The sequence below is a fragment of the Astatotilapia calliptera genome, chromosome 3 (genome assembly GCF_900246225.1).
Source record: "Astatotilapia calliptera chromosome 3, fAstCal1.2, whole genome shotgun sequence".
Lineage (NCBI taxonomy): Eukaryota > Metazoa > Chordata > Actinopteri > Cichliformes > Cichlidae > Astatotilapia > Astatotilapia calliptera.
Genome location: NC_039304.1, coordinates 37,272,221 through 37,293,019, shown reverse-complemented (window position 1 = coordinate 37,293,019; position 20,799 = coordinate 37,272,221). Strand labels below are relative to the sequence as shown.

The 20,799-nt window shown below is 36.2% G+C and overlaps 3 protein-coding genes across 4 annotated transcripts; 1 reads left to right on the top strand and 2 right to left on the bottom strand.

Moving 5' to 3' along the window:
* The first annotated feature begins 35 nt into the window (after positions 1–35).
* On the top strand, positions 36–5,303 carry LOC113019437 (fibrinogen alpha chain). Its single transcript, XM_026163163.1, has 5 exons — positions 36–468; positions 2,026–2,147; positions 3,358–3,541; positions 3,646–3,791; positions 4,152–5,303. The coding sequence occupies exons 1-5, from the start codon at positions 435–437 to the stop codon at positions 4,458–4,460; spliced, it is 795 nt and encodes a 264-aa protein (XP_026018948.1). The 5' UTR covers positions 36–434; the 3' UTR covers positions 4,461–5,303.
* Positions 5,304–5,634: 331 nt separating this feature from the next.
* Positions 5,635–11,991, bottom strand: fgb (fibrinogen beta chain). Its single transcript, XM_026163158.1, has 12 exons — positions 11,827–11,991; positions 10,388–10,506; positions 9,619–9,721; positions 8,794–8,862; positions 8,463–8,577; positions 8,000–8,106; positions 7,724–7,838; positions 7,479–7,598; positions 7,267–7,389; positions 7,068–7,162; positions 6,537–6,727; positions 5,635–6,195 (listed from the first exon to the last, which is right to left on the bottom strand). Exons 1-12 carry the CDS (start codon positions 11,974–11,976, stop codon positions 5,964–5,966), a joined length of 1,539 nt encoding a protein of 512 aa, XP_026018943.1. The 5' UTR covers positions 11,977–11,991; the 3' UTR covers positions 5,635–5,963.
* A 64-nt stretch (positions 11,992–12,055) lies between these two features.
* On the bottom strand, positions 12,056–20,593 carry LOC113019435 (protein starmaker-like). 2 transcript variants are annotated; one of them, XM_026163160.1, is made up of 6 exons: positions 20,301–20,593; positions 15,948–16,264; positions 15,664–15,758; positions 15,441–15,575; positions 14,465–15,251; positions 12,056–13,661 (listed from the first exon to the last, which is right to left on the bottom strand). In XM_026163160.1, exons 2-6 carry the CDS (start codon positions 16,228–16,230, stop codon positions 13,594–13,596), a joined length of 1,368 nt encoding a protein of 455 aa, XP_026018945.1. In that variant the 5' UTR covers positions 16,231–16,264; positions 20,301–20,593; the 3' UTR covers positions 12,056–13,593. The 2 variants fall into 2 exon arrangements, with proteins under 2 accessions (XP_026018945.1, XP_026018944.1); XM_026163159.1 differs by lacking the exon at positions 20,301–20,593 and having other exon boundaries at positions 15,948–16,750.
* Positions 20,594–20,799: the final 206 nt, after the last annotated feature.

Below are 20,799 nucleotides of genomic sequence, written 5' to 3'. Positions count from 1 at the left end.
GCTAAATAAATAACTTGAATTTAATCTTATTGACTTGAATTGAAACTTAAAGATAGAAAATATGTACAAAATCTATCAAAATATTAAACCACATGGTTGCAGAGTAATAAACCACATGTAAAATAACTGGGTATTAGGAGTATTTATATGGTCTTATAGACTGTATGTATAACTGGCACTCACTTTGCTATTAATATTTTAAAAATAAAGCGCAATTTAAGGATATATTATTTCATAATGTGAGTAATACAAAATATATGTTAAAATATTCTGAATGGGTATATCTAGTTTGTAGTGTCAAAGATTGCCGCTGAAAAGTAAAGCAGTTAACCATGCTAAGTCATTCTGTGTTTGATGAATTGTATTTATTGTTATGTTGTCTTCCTTCCTTCTTAGAGTTGCTGGGTTGATGATGACGTGTTAGCACACATAACATGCAAATTGAACTCCGCGCAAGAAGTAGCCAAAGCAAGTATTGTCGAATGTGTGTACACAAGGAACTGGTGACAAAAAGTTCTTACACAATATGATATAGTGCAAGAAATACTACTACTACTAATGGTAATAATAATTCAAAACTTTAAAAATTTATATGTGCATTGCTGAATTTAGGCATCAAAACAACAGGAACTACATAAAGATTACAAGATTAAAAAACATGAATGTGAAAACATGAAAACAAGATAGTGATTAAGTATTATTACCGAAAATAAGAAAAAGTATTCAGAAGGCATTAAAATGTTATGCACAAGTCATTCTATAAAGGAGATCTGAGTATCCCTTTGTTTTAAACCCTGAAACTTATAACAGTATCACATTCTTTGATCTGTGCTTCAAAATACTGAGTTAAGAGTCCTCAGATTTCTAAAGGAACAAAGTCGTTGTTTCCATTTAAAAGAAATAACAAAAAATCTCACATATAGATGACCTAATACATTTATTAGGCTGTCACTTAATGTATTTTTTTTTGTTAAATTCAATTCAGTTCAGTTTTATTTATATATAATATATATATAACACCAAATAACACAGCAGTTGCCTCAAGGCACTTCACATTGTAAGGTAAAGCTGTCCTAAATTAAAAGTATTTATAATAACGAGAATCTTTAATGGTTAATCCATCAGTCTGTGCAAACTCTAATCAAAATTATATTTCTAATGCTAAAATATAACTATTATTATCCATCATTTTTAAAATGCATTTTATTATTTATTAAAATGTATTTTTTACCATATAATAAAGCGCATCTTTAGATTATGATTAAGATGCCAGACAGCAGTTATTTTACTTACGAACATGAACAAAAAAAAAAAAAAAAATGGTTCTTCAATGTCAGTTAATTCGTTTTTGTTCAGTGTGAAAGCTCAAATTTCAGTATAAAAATGGCACATTCAGTTTATTTGCCTATAAATAACAATTAAATGAGACATACAACTGTAAAAGTTACCAAGGCACTCTTAGGATACAATTTATTTGAATTGATTTAAATGAAAATATGCTTTGAGTGCTCCAAGAGAGTAGAAAAGCTCTCTATAAAAATCAACTATTTAAATACCAACTGTGACTAGCAATACCTGTGATACTGTATATAACCCATAGAGGGCATTAAAAATAAAAGCACCAATGTGGTCTAGCGCAGATTAGTATGCAACATAACAACAGGATCTACATAAAGATTACATTTTAACTGTAACATCCTTGTGTTTTTTATGTAATAAGTTTTTATGGTCATTGTTTTTATCTCTGGCCTGGTGATAAGGACATTGGAAAGTTATCTTTTATGCTTTTTATCCATAGAGCCCATTTTCACCTCACAGTTTCATAACTATTATTGATTTTGTGCTTGTTTTTCATGTGGAAATGTTAAATAACAACCCCGAAGTTACTGATCTTTGTACAGTCCACAAGTTCCATCAGTGACACAAAATAAACACAAGAAAGTGCACGCAAATCACATTTCGTTTGTACTGTCCTATTTGAATTAGAGCACAGTTGAAGGTGGACTTTTTTTTCCCTCTCTGCAGTGTGTATCAGGTTCAAACAGCAGAATGAAGATGGCCGACCGTCCCCCAGTGCAACCCAGATATACAGGAAGCAGCAATGTGAAGCAAAACTAGAGACCCTGCTGTGTTTAGATGATGACTGGGTAAGAAGCATACAAGCACATAAATACCACTCTATTGATGAGTACTATAAAGAAAATCATTTGCTAGTTTAAACCATTGTAATATCAGGATGTGAAAATAATTTGAGTTTCTTGAGCTTAAATTAAAAGAAATTCACAGAAAACATGAGGGAAACCAACTTAAGTGCTCTCTTTGAGAGGAAGAGGGCACTTGGGTTTTGGTGTCCAGTACTCTTGACCACCACATGTCAGCTTTAGCCAAAGGTGACCAGCCATACTGAAAGAGGTCACTATGTTAGAAAACCAGCAAACCAGCATTTATTGACTTGCTCAGTCTCATAAACCAATAGGCAGAAAATCACCTTACACAAGCAGCCACCTTTAGCTGAAGTGCAAAGCGCACAGATGACATCTACAAAAACTTTGAATTGAATCCAGGATTTGCTCTTGATAACTGGTAGAATTTAAACATTTTCAGTCGACTTACGTATTATTACACAATTGCTTGAAAACTTAAACTAGCACACCTAAAGTACTTTTTATCTTGCTTTTATTTGTCAGGGATCGCAATCTAAAATACATCAGTCAAAAGGTTTAAGCTGTTTAAGCAGTAACTACATCTGTTCTGATATCCTTCCCTGTTTGAGATCAGTGGGGTTATCATTACAGTTACACATCCTAGAATAAAAACAAAACACCCCCTCTTCTTCCCAAAAAAGGACATAACCACATTAACCATTAAGCCAGTTAATTTGAGAAAAATGTCAATAATGAAATTGTTTCAATCAATTCCAGTTTATTTTATCTGTAACCCATGCACTGACACACATCCAACAGCTGGCAAGATGTAGACTAAATTTCAAAGTTGGTAAAGAATTTGGAAAGATTTCTTTAATGTTTCAATTTTTTCTTTGTAATCTGTCTTAAAATAAATAGTTACTCGTGAACTAAGTGTTATCAGTATAATTCATGAATACTCTGGCACCACTGATAACAATTGATTGTTATGAAGGACAGTCCTACAACATGGCTTAATTAGCAGTTGTCTAATTATTTGAATTATTTCAACCCAACACCGTGCTACCACTTTACTAGCATTACTCTGAAAAATCTAAAACGCAAAGTGTAAATAAGATGGGTTTTTTTTGTTGTTATGATGCATGATAACTCAGAATGACCTGTTATTATGATGCACTGCCAACCTGACCTGTTCTCTTGTCCTTCTCCAAAGTTTTCTAAATGCCCGTCTGGCTGCAGACTCCAAGGTTTGATCTCACAGATGGAAAACAAAGTGGAAAGAAAACTGCGGGAGGTGTGTAAAACAGCAGAGATGTATGAAGATGCAACAGAGAAGTCCATGACTACAATGACTCACATATACAACTTTAACCGGCGAGTCATCATCAACAGATACAGTTAAGACTCTTTGGGGATGTTTGGATTTGTGGTTTTGGATAATATAATTAGTAAATACTTACTAAAGTAATGCTGAGTTACTAATGCAGAATTTCATCTCTAGTGTTTAAGCTGAAATTCGTGGAACAAGCAGAAGAATTGGGCAGAAATTTCACAACGCTACAGAAACGATCAACCAGTCTGTCCCAACAGATAAAAAAACTGATTAGCAAACTGCAGAAACAGACAGAGGAGCTATATCGAACAGAGGTAAGACATAAACAAATACTATTGATTGGTCGACTGTGCAATTGTTTGACTATATTTACATTTATGACTTGTTGATTACCTTATTCTTCTGACACTGATTGCTGCAATGTTTTAAATTAGTGCCCTAAAACATTTTATTTTATATTTGACACGTTAAACAACTCAGTGTAGTTAGTATTTATGGAATTCCATTTCATAAATGGCGTTATTGTCCTCTATTGCAAAGAAACACATTTCAGACAACTTATGTTCAACCTGATACATTTATATTTTTTGTAATACTTTTTCTTACTTTGTTTTTTGTTCTTTATGGTGTTTGTTGCTTGAATAACTGCTTATTCAACTTGTTTTTGTTGCCAGGTGGACATTGACATGAAGCTACGAGCCTGTCGCGGGTCTTGCCAGTCTGTGCTGCCATTTGGCATTGATCATCCCGACTATCACATCCTTCGAACTCACATGGAAGACATGGACAAGACTCTAAACAGAAGAGCCAAAGCACATTTACCTCCTGCAGGCACCCCACATATTAAGCTCCAGCCTATAGACATAGTCCCAGAACCAGCTGAAGGATACAAGACGATCCCGACAGTCCAGAAAGAACTACTGACCCAATTTGAGGACATTGAACAGAATCAGATCATTTTGGAGGAGCTACTGGAGGAGTGACAGGATGTAAATGATCACAATCATGTAGAAAGGTTTAATTAAATATGGGGCTGACAGAAAACAAGGAAGCACATTGTAATCTTGTTACTTAAATAACCATTATTTTGTTTCATCTGCAAAGTTTAGCTATCGTTTCAGTTTATATTTGGATCAGCAATGTGAGTAGTTTGTGGGCTAGTCTTTTCCATATTTTTCGGTGGTATGTCATTTGAATAGATGAGATAACATGAAGAATAACTCTGATTTATGACATGCTGTTTTACAGTTCAATCCAGGGGGATTTTTGATTAAAAACAATAGGGGAAAAAAGCCTTTTGGTGAATTTTAATATAGTTAAACTACTAACGTTAATGATGCAGTCTGTGTTCTGCTGGGAAACTTTGAGTCAAGGTATTAGTGGATGTTACTGTGACATCTCCCTAAACACACCCACAGTACACTCCCACTTTTGGCAGTGGAACTGCCTTAGAGCATCTGCTTTGTCAGGCAAGAGAATACACCCCACAAGCAAAAGCTAGCTTGTGTTATTACATTGAAGAGGTGGACTGTGCTTTTTTCAAAGGATGATGGGAGTAGACAGTATTACTAATTCTGTGCCTTATCAATGCATCTTTTAAACCTGAGAAATTCTCCTGTTACCTCCATTCATTATCCAGACAATGCACTCCTGTTTGGTCATCTGTTATTTACCTCACAAACTCCATGATTAGGCAATAAAACTATTACTTTACCCTCGCTGTGCAGTCATTGCTTTATGCAACTTACTAAATTTTATTTGTGTAAGTGAAAATGCTGTCTGAATGGTTACAAGTTGCTATCCATTGTATCCTTATTCTGTTTTATTAAATAGTTTCTGATAACCAATTTTGTTTTATATTTATGTTTACTTGAGTTTACTGGATGACTGGATATCATCCCTGTCAATTATAATCAAAACTTTAAACTCCAAAACTTGCAAAAAATTAAATAATCAATGGTTTTACATTTAATTCATTGTCACATAAACCCTTTAATAGTTTTCTTGGTATGCAGCAAAAATGAGCAGATGATTCCAGTGGTGCCAGATTTGTCTTATTTATGTCACAGAAGTGCTCATAGTGTTTAAGCAAAAGAACATTTAAATAGCAAAGACATTTTTGTTTCTTAGGTGAAATAACCAACACAAACAATATAATATGTTCCTCAATGTGTTTATTGAGTAGTCGAGGACAGTTTGCATCAACTCATCCTTATAGTTGTCACACATAACAAAAAAGGACAGATCGCAGCATATTTACTCACAACTAATTAGGTTTTTTTCTCTTACTTTTGTTGGTAACAAGTTTATCTGACATCCCCAACATATTTTTAATACTTGCATTGCTCCTGCATTATTATAGCCTTGTTTTTTAGTTCTCGTTACAGTTTGTTGACACTTAGTGTTAGTTATTTGTAAATCTGCATGTCATATACCATTTATTTTGGCACCTTCTTTTATATGTTATGTGCATCGACACTCTTGGATTATCTGGAGGCAAAGTAAGGCCTGATCTTCATGCTAATAGCCTTGAGCGAGTACCAGCTGCCCTTCCAGTTCATCCACACCACACCATCATCTGTGCCATGCTTGGCCATCTGTCGTGTGTAGGCTCCTCCAATGTAGTACCGCCCATTGGGATTGGCTGAGTGGCAGCGATTGTACCACCAGCCACCTCCATCCTCCTTGGAGCACTGTTTGGTGGGATTACCAGGGGTCCTGATTGGTACGGACAAAAAGAGTAAAGTTAAAATGTGATATTTCTGAAAAAATCTAAATCTGAGCTATTACCATTTACATTTATTACATAACATTACATTTAGATGCTGGTAGATGTATTAACTACTGCCACATTTAGTTTATAGAGGGGTGTTAAAGCCAAAGTCAAAATCCTTTTGAACATATTTAACAGACTGAGTAAATTTGTGGGTCATCCAAAATGCTAAGATGGGCTTGATTTCTTTACATTTTAGTAACATGATAATTAGCTGTTACAGCTAGTATTCTAGTATTTATATTTTAAGTAATAATTTATTATTTACTTTTTTTAGGATACCTACCAGTTGTCGTTGTCTCTGTCGTAGGTACTGAACATCATGCCATTGTGAATGGTCATAGTACGGTTTTCACCAAAGAGCTCAAGAGATCCTTCCAGGAAACAGTTGCCAGCATTACCAGAATAACCACCAACAGCAAGCACGTAGTTGGATGTCTCTGATTGGACAGTGAACTGGTTGTACTGGGCATGGACCTGATTAAAAGCAGAAACCAGTTTTAATTTAATTCCTAACTGACATAGTCATTAGAAGGAGTAGGTGAAAACACTGTAATATTGCATTCATGTCTTCCTGATAATTAACTATTAGACCCTAACGATTAATGCAAATTCCAATTTCCTAAATTCAAAAATATTTTTTGAAATTGCTTCTTTTTTTTAGATCAACTATTCAAAACTGTACACAATTTGCTTTATTATCAAATAAACAAATTTCTACATTTAAAATTCACAGGAGTCTACAATTATCATGCTTAAACTTTTTCACTAGTCCTATCATAATTTCTTGCACCTGCCAATCCCTTTAAAAACTCACCTTGGCTCCTGTCCAGTCCTCCATCTCAATGAGAACCTCAGTTGGGCCCATCTTAGTCAGCTGACTGATACGGTCATTACCCAGCCAGTATTCACCTGTAGGCATGTAAGAAGGTATATTACAGTAGCTGACCAGAAATAAGTGTAACCATTAAGAAAAGGTTACAGTACATTTTTGTCTTGTGTTTTAACTCTCTTACCAGGAGTCGCACAGTGACCCTTGCCAGAATCAAAGGCAATATTTCCAAATCCACGGCGATATTCGTCCCAGCGTCGACCAAAGTCAACACTGCCGTCAAGCCTATTCTGGATAAGAAGCCATCCTGGGAGCAAATTTAAAAAGGAAATGTAAAAAAGACAAACCTTAACTGAAAACCATTAAATCACAGTAATGATTAAAGAAAAGTCTCACCTCCATTCTGGGAGGCCTGATCACAGAAAACCTTGTATGGAGGGTAAAAGGCATCAGGCTGGATCATATACATCTGGGAATCTACTCCTCCCCGACGGAAGATGTCCTCACACTCTTTACCTAAAACAAACAAAAGAAAAAGCTTTAACATCTGTGGAGCTTCTAAGTCATTCAGGTCATGATAGTCTTAAGTGTTTGAGTTCACAGCAAGTAGCCTCTCTCTAGCTTTTTTTGTCATTTCTTACCAGAAACTACTGGTATGGGACACTTAGTCTTGCATGGCGTCTTGCACTCATCCCTCTGGGCCTGGATGGCCTTCTCCAGCTTCTGTATCTTCAGCTTGATCTTGTCCAGGACCCCCTGGAGTCATGACATGTTATAAATTAGAACAAGGCTGATTGTACTGTTTTTGTTCTCATTTTCTATCATATAAATTCTACATGGTTCCTAAACTTGAAAGACACACTGTATCATTATAATTATACTATTATATGTATACTACTATGTCACTTTGTATTTACCTGCAATAATCTGATATTGGAAGGGAACACAGTATCCACTATCTCTTTGATGTAGGTGTGCTGCTCCTCCACTCGGTCGGTGTACTGACTAACTACCCTACTGTTGTCTAAGAGCACAAGAAAACAGAAAAAACATGTTCAGCATTTCACATTTTCAGATATTATTTTAAGGCAGGCGTTTTTAATGAAACAACTATTATAAACCAACAGTGTTTAATGGTTACCATAGAAACTTTTTTTGCTTCCTTTCTAAAAATTTTGTATTTAATTAGATGTGATTCACTGTATTTCATTGTATTTGTTTTATTTATTAACTTGTAACACTCACAGAATTACTGGCAATTAGTTATAATTGATATATTGTAATGTCAGTACAAATTAATTTAATTAGGCCATAGTTATAAATAATCTTTGGGGTTTTTTTTTTACATTTTCAGTGTTATATTGCAAATTTCTTTCGCACCGTTAGATAGCCTTTGCCTCTCCCTCAGCGAGTTGGAAATGCCATTGACGTAGTTGAAGACAGTGTTGGAGGACTGGGACAAATCATTCACCTGAGGCTTGAGTTCGTCAATGCTCTGTGTAAAACAGTTGCAAAAAATAAAAATAAAAATACAGGAGGTCGAACTTAGTCTTTTCACAAAGTAATGATTTCCCATAGTTGGTTAAACTCATATCCAAACCAAACCTTATTCTGCTAATCATAGCAGAAAACATTTTTACTAATGTTTGCTTGGAAAGATCTCAAAGATGACGACTACCGCCCTTTAAATGATTGCATAAGTTTGATTTACCCTCTTGACATTTCTCTCTTGCTTCAGCAACGTGGTCTTTAGATCGCAGCCAGTGGGACACAAAACACCCTGATGGACAAAAGCAAAACAAGTTAAGCTAACTTATCTTGAGTCACTAAAATACATGTTCTTTGACTTTGTTCTAATTTTCTGACTTCAAAGTAGCTTATTAATGTAACTTAAAGGCAATAAAAAACTACAGTTAACATCAGCAATTAAAGGTTTCCCAAGAACACCCCAGTCACAGACCAATTGATTTTGATGGAAACTGCTTGTTTTCAGCTAGGTGAACCTGGTCACAAATAGGCATATGGTGCTTTCTTTCTGCGGTTATCCCATAGTTTGCATGGAAGCAAACATTGATCAACTAATTGTGGCAGACTTTGCATTTTATTTGTACATTCATAATAAACTGAACACTAAAATTTGCACTTTTTACTTTTCATTTTACTTTTCATTGTAGTAACTAGTTGGACCAAATAGTTGCATGTCCTCACTATCTGCACATCCTCTACAGAGAAAATATCAAAGTACAGTATGACAGTAAAATAATAAGGGCACCTTAATGTCTATATAGTTGTGCAATATACTGGGATATTCATATTAGAGCTATTTGTATCCATTAAACCTATTTTGTTACATTTTGTAACTACGCAATATATTGTGTTAATCAATTGTGTTTAGTTAGGAACTTTTCTTACTGCACTGGAGCAACTGTGACCACATAATTTCCTCTTGGAAAGTATTCTGGTCCTGACATCACCTAAGACCACTGGCCTGTATTTAATTGTATGTGTGTTACTATTATCTTTTTTTTTTTTTTACCATCTCCTCTGAAGCATGTGTACATCCTCCTGCCTCGGGCTGCTCAACTTTCTCCTGCATCTGTCGGCCACCAACTGGAGCAGGAGTGGGGCGCCCACGATACCTTAATGAAAAAAATAATTTAAAAAACACACACAAATATACCTGGGCAGCACGGTGGCACAGTGGTTAGCACTGTTGCTGCACAGCAAGAAGGTCCTGAGTTCAATTCCACCATCAGGCCGGGGTCTTTCTGTGTGGAGTTTGCATGTTCTCCCCGTGTTTGCGTGGGTTCTCTCCGGGTACTCCGGCTTCCTCCCACCGTCCAAAGACATGCAGCTTGTGGGGATAGGTTAATTGATTAATCCAAATTGTCACTAGGTGTGAATGTGCGAGTGAATGTGAGTGTGAATGGTTGTCTGTCCCTGTGTGTTGGCCCTGCGACAGACTGGCGACCTGTCCAGGGTGTACCCCGCCTTTCGCCCTATGACAGCTGGGATAGGCTCCAGCGCCCCCCGCGACCCTGAAAAGGATAAGCGGAAGCGAATGGATGGATGGATGGACACAAATATACCGGCGATTATTTGTTATTTGTATCCCCCACAGTGGCACCGCAGACCACATCATGCCACTTTGCTGTATTTCACAAAATTTTATTATTAACGAAATTTTATTGCCAATTTTATACTATAAGATTTAATTACATTTCATCTATATCATAAGGATGGCTGCATTAGATTTTGTTTCTTTTCACTGTTTTTATTTCATTTATTAAAAAAGAAAGCCTTACCTGCTACCACTGCTGACAGGAGGAGGGGCATATCTATTTCCAGTGAAGGTCTCCCTGCCCTTTTGTAGTGGGCGGTGCCCACGAGCATCTACAGCTGTTCCATTTGATCCCGGTGTTGCCTGTGGAAGATTTTAAGAAACTGCTGTGAGTAACAAATTTCCTCTCATTTCATAAATGTTGTTTTAAAGACATATTTCAAATTAAATCATGGCAGTGAGAATACTATAAAACTATGCTGGACAACCAAAATATTAAAATTAAAGAAACAATGTATTCCATAAACATATATGATTATTTATTTGAAATTGTTACAGATCTGGCTTAATTAAATCATGTTAAAAAAATGCTACATTTATTAGACCACGTCACAAAAATGAGGAAGCACAAATAAATGGTCTGTAAAATGGTCTGTATTTTTATAGCGCTTTACTACATTCACACACTGGTGATGGCAAGCTACAGTGTAGCCACAGACACCCTGGTGCGCACTGACAGAGGTGAGGCTGCTGGACACTGGCGCCACCGGGCCCTCTGACCAAAATATTTTATAAATACATCAAAAACTTGTTTATGCCATTCTTTTTATGGCATATAGAGTGCTCTCTTTTCAGTACTGTAAGTATATAAATGTAACTTGTCACCTTGATCATAAAATAACAGTGTGCCTTATATTTTGTTTTCTAAAACAGTAAACTGGAAAACTCATGGATATCAATATTACTATCAACAATATTGTTTTCCAAAAAATATATCTTAGCATTAACAATGCAATTTTGATTAGAGATTTTACGCATACTGGTGGATTAATCATATGATAAACATAAAAATTCTGATTCTGGTAATTACCAGTACTACTACTCTTAATTTAGGGCAGAACTGGCATAAAACCTCAAAACATTCGGTGGTGGTCAGACAAATTTGGTAAGAACTGTATTTAAAAAGAAAAACTTGAAATTATTTCAAAAACATGTTTCAATTTCTCCCAAACAAATTTAGCTCCTAACGTAGATCTTATTTTTTAAAATTATGTTTAATCTATGTTTTAGCACCGTTTGTCCATTGAGAATTAGAATTGAGAAGTTCTAATATGTGCAAAGCAAATAAAAGATAAACCCAACCAAAATAGATACATAAATAAAAATAAAACAAAACAAGCAATGCATTTTTTTCAAGTCTAGCATTTCTCAGTAAAAATAGACCCAATCTGTGAAGAAATGTATTTCATAAAATAACATAACAGATAGACAGGTAGATATTTTGATAATAACACAGCTGAAATTTTAAACATAGTTCTTTACACAGTGTACACTCTTTTAAAAACTAACTGATACACTATGAAAGTAAGTTTAATATATTTTATTGTCTATGTCCTTTCATCAAAGGAATTAATCAAAATAATGTGTGATATAAAAACGTTTCCGCTTTAGACACATACTCACCAAGTCATCATCCTCTTCGTTATCAAACTCAAGGTCCTGTGCCCAGGCGACATACACACACAGATAAACCAACAGCAGTATCTTCATGGTGTACTTTATGAAGTTAGTCTTGTCACACACTGTCCAAACTGCCTTTTCTCTCCCAGACATTTGATTTTACCACATATTTATCCTCCATCTCTGCACATGCGTAGGCGTCCTCCCCCACTTGTATTGATCTGTTCCGTAACTGTTGGGACAGTTTACCCAATCTTAGTCACTGCCACACTAGGTAAGTCTGGGGAATGTCAATGAACAAAAGGGCAAAGGGGCCGAAAGGCAGAATGCCACAAAATGTGGTAACTTGTGTTTTTAAAAAGCTGTTTCTATCTAGTGAAACTTTTTCAGAACAATGTTATGATAGCAGCAAAAGCATCATTGCTTTAAAATAACATTTGAAATTCTTAGTTTCAGGAGTGGCAGATTGGTTAGAAACGTAGTGGCCTTAACTGTCCTTTAATATCAAAAACATAATATTAAAGAGGAGAAATTATATAACGTATTCTTTGAAGTGTGAAGAGTGTTTAGTGTTGGGAACTGTCTCCAGCGCTCCTTGATTCCTGTTTACTTTTGTTGTTTTCATTAGGAAAATGCAGAAAATGTACAGTGAGAACAGTTTTACGGTTTTCCCGAAGAACCTGCAGTGAGTCATGCATTGATTGGAGGTTAGGATGTTGAAACAACTGATATTTGTTTAAATCCAAAAGGGTACATTGTACAATGTTATGAAATCACTAAAATCAACACAGAGTCATGCGTGCACAAATGTGTGCTGCTGGACAAAGTATAATGTATTAAAAACCTTTGTTCTTTAACCTAATTTTTAGTAGTAGTTACTTTGTACTAAAGTGTGGCAGCCCCCACCCACTGCAACTCTCCCATATAAGAGTCACAATACCTTTCTTGGAAGACTCACTGGAGTCGTTCAAGAAACTTCTCAAAACTCACCTCTTCATCAAAACAAAACTTAACCTCGAGCCTTTTTAACTACTAGATACTCTTGTGCAAAGAATCCTTGGGTTTCTTGAAAGGTGCTATAGAAATCTAAGTTATTTTAAAGTTATTATTATTTTAAACAGGTGGTTTTATAGTAGCTGCTGGGTGAGACTGATCAGCATCCCCACACAGTAGGCTTGGGAATTAATAGATATCTCCATGATGTTAGTGTGTTAACTGAATGGTTTGTGTCTTAACCAAGTAAACAAATATGGTAACATATCACTGTATGAAAAGATTTTTTCTGACACAATATAGGTGTAATCAGTGTATGTATGATGTAGGAATGTCAATCAAATAGTGTCCTCACAGTGCAGATTTTCTGATCAATGTATGTCCCTAAAATGTAGGTTTTCAAAGACATTAGGTTTAGTTGGACCCGATTTCTATTGTGTGACAATAAACACAATTCATTTGTGTTGCTTTGTTTTTATTGTGTTTTTTATACTTAGAGTAATTGAAACATGCTTGATTATACAAAAATAGATTATTAGAAGAATTTGATCCAAGTTCACATGCACAAATGATTTGGATTTATATCTAGAACTGAACCAAATTCAGTAAACAACTGGTTGAACAAGAAAAACTACCCCTAAAGATGTTTTTAATACCTATTGATTACATTTAAAAACATAAAACAAAACAAAAAAGAGTAAGAAACAAATTTTGTGGGGCTGTCATGTGTAGTGCGTATAGTCAAGACTCTTGGTTTTTTCATCATCTGGTCTGAGTTCAGATCCTTTTCGAACAAACAAATGGGAAGGCGTCATTGCAGGTTGCAGTGCACCACTTCAGATTATCTGCAAAAACAAGAAAAACACATGTGAATTTAAGAATTTCAAACTGGAATTATAAATTGTGTGTTTTAGCTGATCTTACTATCGGTCAGGGTCATTTTGTAGATTCTTTGTGACTGAATATGTGGCTGCTCTTATGTCAATACATTGGCAAAGGGGAATCTGACAGAGCCATTTTCTAAATGTTTCTAAAAACTTTGCTTTGGATGAGGTGTGGGGAAAACATGAAGGTCTTAAGAGCATGCTTAAGATTCTAGCTCACTGTCAGGCACCTAGCAAACATTAGTAATCAGCTAATGCAGAGTATTTTTCAACCTTAGACCTACTCAAAGGATGTGAATGGCTTTGATTGTCCTTTAGGATATTAAAGTACAAAAAGTGTGTAAATAAAATACATTAATGGTAAAGCCAATCCATATATTGTCCTTGCTGTGTATATGTTCTAAGTGATCAGTGTATTTGAGATGCAGATATGTTTACTGACCAGATGTGCTAACTCGTGTCACTATAATACAGATGTGCTTTTTGACTAGTCTACTTATAATATATGTGTGCTAACTGTCCCAGCAATGCATGTGTACTTACTGGCTAGTTTTCCCCCAATATAGGAGTACTAAATGAACACCTTTATCTAGTTACACTCTTTTGTAAACTGTAGTTTGTAAAGTAATGTAAAACCCACCTTGACATTTTTATCTCCACTTAGAACATAAGTAAGAATAACAGCAGGCTAACTTTATCTGTACTCATATTAGTTTGTTGGTATGTGTACATGTCTGTGTATTTGTGTGTGTTTATAGCATTACAATGGCAATTTATCTTCATGCAGATGCTAGCTGTCTTCTTGGTGTTGTCATGGTCGTCATCATCGTCATCTTCACTGTCCTGCTCACTGGTATCATCATGGCTGTCCTTCTTACTGGATTTGCCATGGCTGTCTTGTTCACTTGTATCATCATGGCTGTCTTCCTCACTTGTATCATCATGGCTGCGCTTCTTCCTGGATTTACCATGGCTGTCTTGTTCACTTGTGTTGTCATGGCTGTCTTCCTCACTTGTATCATCATGGCTGTCTTTCTTGCTGGATTTGCCATGGCTGTCTTCCTCACTTGTATCATCATGGCTGTCTTTCTTACTGGATTTGCCATGGCTGTCTTGTTCACTTGTATCATCATGGCTGTCTTCCTCACTTGTATCATCATGGCTGCGCTTCTTCCTGGATTTACCATGGCTGTCTTGTTCACTTGTGTTGTCATGGCTGTCTTCCTCACTTGTATCATCATGGCTGTCCTTCTTACTGGATTTGCCATGGCTGTCTTGTTCACTTGTATCATCATGGCTGTCTTCCTCACTTGTATCATCATGGCTGCGCTTCTTCCTGGATTTACCATGGCTGTCTTGTTCACTTGTGTTGTCATGGCTGTCTTCCTCACTTGTATCATCATGGCTGTCTTTCTTACTGGATTTTCCATGGCTGTCTTCTTCATTTGTGTTGTCATGGCTGTCTTCTTTACTCGTATCATCATGATCGTCATCATCGCACCAGTCTTCATAGTAAAACTTGGAGCCATCAATCCACATCCAAAAACCAGGCTATGGACAGACACAAACATACATAAATACATATAGTGAACTTGCATAGTTATATCTTAGGTGGGATTTTGGTAGTGTTTAAGTTTGCAACTATTTAATTTCCACTGAAGCTGTCAGATTTCAATCCTGACTAAGTGTACAGGCATGGATTATAACACTGATTTAAAAAATATATATATATATCCATACATGGACGGCGCTAGTGGCACCAGCCCAGGTTTCTGGGAAGTTGTCGGTGTCCCCTCTGGTCAAAGACTGGACAAAGTGGTTTTCCTCATAATTGTGAATGGATGCCAGGTTGCCGCCATCGAACTGACAAAAAATCTGGTGGGAGCCATTTTGTATTCATTACAATACATATGAACAACTGAATGAATAGTATGTTGTATTCATCATCTCTATGATAGCTCACCTGAGCTTCAGTCCATGTCTTTGGGGTGCTGATATAGTTGAAACACCGGTCACCGAATCGAGACCAGCCGTCTGGGCAGTCTGAGTCCCCTATCACTTAAAAAAACAAAAAAAAAAACAAAGTCCAAATCAACAAAATTAAAAAAAGCACAGTTATACTTATGTTTTAACATTTTGTGTGCTAGATCTGTTCATTATATTGCACATGTTTTTACTTGTCTTGTACAGGTTTCTCCTTTTGAATGACTTAGTGTAATGTGGGTACACATTGCTAAAGCCACTCACTGCAGTTAACAGGTGGGGTATCAGGTGGTGTTGTTGTATTCGGTATCTTCTTTCCAGTCATGATGTCAACGCACCAACAGTACCCGGTAGACCCGGAGCACTGCCTTGGAAGGAAGTTTCCATTGTCATCACACTTAGGGCAGAATGATCCAATGAGGTATGAGCAATTCATTCTTTCATGGTAACAATGGCCTTTATCCCAGGACATGGTGGGGTTGATCGGAATGGCTTGGCTTATCGCCAGGACAGTGCACAGTGTAAGTGACACAGCAAGCATCTTCATGGTGATCGTGAAGATGATGATGGAGGAAGTTGACCTTCAGACAACACATCAAAATGTTAAAGTCTTGAGGGGGATTTTGTTTTAACCATGTGCTGAATATTGGAATATGCTGAATTTTAAGTGAAGCCTATTTTTACTTTTTTTTTTTTCTATTAAGAGATTTTACTTTGTAAGTTTCCAGGCTTACAAAAATTCTCTAAAAAAGAACAGATGTTAACCAAACCCTAACTCTAGCACTATATCACCAAGCTTCCTGTTGTGTTTGGGTCAAATCCGACTGATTTACAAATTAAAAATATTAATAAATAAATAAATATTGTGTTTTACATCTGATTGCCTCAAGGCCCTACGATTTCCTAAACACGACACACACTTGAACATATAAAAGTGATGAGCCCCTTTTTCGTTGAATTTTGAGTGTTTTAATGAACTTTGTTCTGTGGTGTTCCCACTCAAAATTGACCGCGATAGGAAATGAATGGCAGATCGTTACATGGAGAAACCTTTGGAATGCAAGCATGCTGATCCACACAGGTATGCACACAGGTGTACACACGGGTATTCACAGACGCGGACTACAGCTTTCTTGGCTGCTGCCTCAAAGCACATTGTGCGCTGTCTTGCATGCTGCACAATATCGTTTATTATTTAGTATCTACTGATATCTACTGCTAGCTAGTTTATTGTGATGGTGCTGTTTTTTTTATTATGTTGCTCTTTGTTGTTTGCTTTCTCTTATGTTTTTTTTCTCCATACAGGTGACCCAGGAGTTTTTTTTTGTTTGTTTTTTTCTTTCTTCCCCCCCTTCTCACAGTCTCTTCTCCCCTTTGGTTTTCTTTCTCTCCCTCTCTTTCTTTCATTCTTTCTCCCTGTCCTATCCCCCAGTCATGTCTGTCCCGTTTGTAGCAACTGAAAATAAAATAAATTCATAATTATAATAAAGGTCAATCAAATGGACCAATATGGCAAGGCCATGATGATCCACTTGGTAAAATAAATCCGCTTGGCATCTTTCTTGGCCTTAAGACAACAATTCTGATGGCTAAAGATCCAAACGGGACACACAAAAAAAAAAAAAAAAAAAAAAAAAAAAAAAAAAAAAAAAAAGGAATGGGAATCCCCCCCCCAAATTGAAAGACCCGCTTTTACAACCTACTGAACAACCCACTGAATGGCCCACTGAACAGCACATTGTCCCACCCACTGAACTGAATTTGGTGGTGAAAAATGTTTCTTATGTTAATTTCACAGCTGTTAAAACTGACTGGTTGTGTGCAACCCCACCCCCCTTACTGTAGTAAGTGACTAGAGGGCTAAGCATGATCTCGAAAAACATAAAATAGGCAAAACACAAAACAGTCACGAACAACTAATCTATTTGTTTTGCATGAATTCTATTGTTTATTTTATTCAAAATTGTATAACACTTTCTAGTCTTACTGTTGTCAAAAAATGATATTCAGATAGTAATCAATACTAAAATTAATATCATGTAAAATACTGCAACAATATCAAAAATGCCATCTTGGTTTCCTTCTTTAGCTGACACAGTATTTCACACAGCACGGCTTTAAGAGGAATTTCAGTGGTGAAAGTTCCTGTTTCACAGACGCTAATATATTTTAATTATTAATGTTTACCCGATGAGTGCAAAAACTAACATTAGGCATTTAACTATTAGCAAATAGTCAAATGGACTGTGGATAGATAAAAGATAAATAATTATTGACAGCTTAACGGTTCAAGGATGGAATACTGAGCTGTGACAGAGAGACCTGGAGAACTGGGCGGGTTTGGCTGCGTGGAGCAACAGGGAAACCGGAGCTGAAGTGAGCAGAGTCCAAAGTGTGGAGAACTAGTCAGAACAAATTAAGAGTAGAGCAGCTCAATCAGACAGGTTTCAGGACTGAAAAAGGAAAGCAGACTGAGACGGAGCAGTGTGAATGGTGGATGAGAGAGAGGTTGCATGCTGATTAGGGATGGGTATCGTTTAGGCTTTATCCGATACCAGTACCAAACCGGTACTTTTGAAACTGTGCCGGTGCTTAAACAGTGCTCGAACCGGTGCTTAAAGAATGGAGAACACAAAATTGGTCCAAAAACCTCTCATGTTCAGCTGTTTTTTTGTAAAAAGACAACAATGTTAGCCTTTTCTGCAGCTAGAGGGCATGTATGGTATCACTCTTGGCTGGAAGCAGTGCTTAATCAATGGAAAAAACACAAACCTTGTCCAAAAACCTCTCACGTTTAGCTGTTTTCCACTTTTTCTTTGGTCATTTTAGCCTTTTTGGCCAGGGTGAAGGGAGTATCTGCCATCAAACAAGACAGCTGCATGTAACTACGACTGTATTTGCTAGTTCACCTTAAATGCATTAATGTAATAACGTGGTTAGCCTACTCAGCGTAAATTACACACGAAGAACATTAAGCTACTCACGCAGAGAAGAATGGTTGCTGCTGCCATCATCATCATCATCCGTCATCATTTCTGCTACACTGGCAGGGCTAGGGGCCAGGACTCTCCTCTTTGGGTTCTTGGGGGATGTTGCTAACTCCAGGTCCGATAAGAGGCACCACACCCGCAGTAGATGTGCTCGATGTGAGGTCTTGCAGCAAGCTATCAAATACGGTGCATTTCTCAGCTTTTAACAAAATGCTATACGTCGCCAGGTGTTTCATCAGATTCGAGGTGTTACCTCCTTTGCACAGTATCCCCTTAAACCATTTGTTTTGCTGCTGAGCTTGCATCTTTTGCTGTGAAGTACAGCCAGACTTTGACCGCTTTGCCTTGGGCGTTTTTAATCTGTAGCTCTGTTTTAAAAGAACGTGCATACCTGGGCCCGCCTACTACGCTTGCAAAGGTAAAATGATTGGCTGGAATCCAAAGTGTATGACATCTCAGGGAAAAAAAAAAAAGCACCGAAATAAAGCACCGAAATGTGCGCTGCTTTTCGGTCTGGTTACTACCGTTTATGTCAGAACCAATACCGGTACCCATCCCTAATGCTGAAATATGTGACAAAATCTACTTTTACAATCATTTATTAAAAATCTGTTTCTTATTTTGTTTTTAGTCAGCTGTTATAAATGCATTTATATGTTTAATCTGTGTCAGAGTGAGCACACAGTTTTTTTTATATTCTTCTTCTTTTTAGAATAACTAATACTACGTTTTATCCAAAGTTCACTTGTAATTTTTCCATAATGTTTTTTTGTACAGTATTTCAATTATTTAGATGTAAATATAGTATCCTATATTCATTAATAGGTTCTAAAATATTTTTTAACTTGATCTATACTGGAATAATCTAAAAAATATGTAAAATGAATAGAACCTCTAAATTCCTCTTTGCCATGCAGAAGATGTATAAAGATGTATAAATAAAATAACATAAAATAACAGATAGCTAAGCCAAGATTGAGAAAAGGGATGGGTAGAGGTGGAGTGTGAAATGAAGGAGAAGGAACAAAGGCAGAGGGAGAGTTTTGATAAGGTTTAGGGAATGAGAGCAGAAGAGAATAAAGTAAAAGAAAAAAATAAGGAAAGACAATGTTTGCATCAAAGCAGAGGAAAGGGATGTAAGGAACAAGAAAAGTGAGGAAGGAAATTTAAAAATGGACAAAAGAAAGAGTGAAAGGTTAGGCTTAGGTAAAACAAGTAGAAGTAGGAGCATTGTAAGAAAATATTCTTATTTAAAACAGTGGCTTTGGAAAATGATAACCCAGTTAAGAAAACTTGAGTTAAATATACAAAAAAATAAAATTTACAAATAATCTAATTTTCACATTTGGTTTTTTACTTCCCCCCAATACAGTTTCCAAAAAATAAATAATAGATTAAGAAAAGCCACATTTCATCCACACGAGATGCTTCTTTCTCAAAAAATTGTCATAGTTGTGAGAGATTTTTATAATTTATAATTCAATTTTTGTTTGCAAAAATTATTGTTTGAATTACTACAAATGTCTTCAGATACTTAAAAATCTGACTTGTTGATTTTTTTATGCAATAAGCATTTGCATTTTAATTTTAATATTAATTTTCATAAAAGAAAAAAAAGTGTACTCACTCTGCTCAGTGTCAGCTGGAGTGCTGATTCAGGTTTGAAAGCGTCTGCTGTGTCTTCTCCCTTTATTCTGCAGATTCTGCTTTGTCATGATATGATTTCCCACAGAAGCACTGGATCACAATTTCACATGATGCATTAATTGCCCTTTTCATCATGCAGCACTTCATCTTACTCCTTTTTTTTACTCATTGTGTATCAGAAAATGAGCCATTGTGAGTGTATTTATTCTTTTCTCAGAATGTTAAGTCATGATGAGTTTTGTGTTACATCACTTCCTTCTTGGTATTCACAGAGACTCATTGAGTCTTGAGTTCCCATACAGTCTGTTTAGGTCACAGGTAACTTTAGTTACAACCTTGTATTGTGTTAATCTGGGTTACAGACAGCTTTTGCAGGTAAATATAAAACACCTTAGAAATGCATCATACATTTTTATTATCCCACTTCAATCTAATTAAGCAACCTGCTGATCATACTGCCGTTTAATATAATCTTGTTG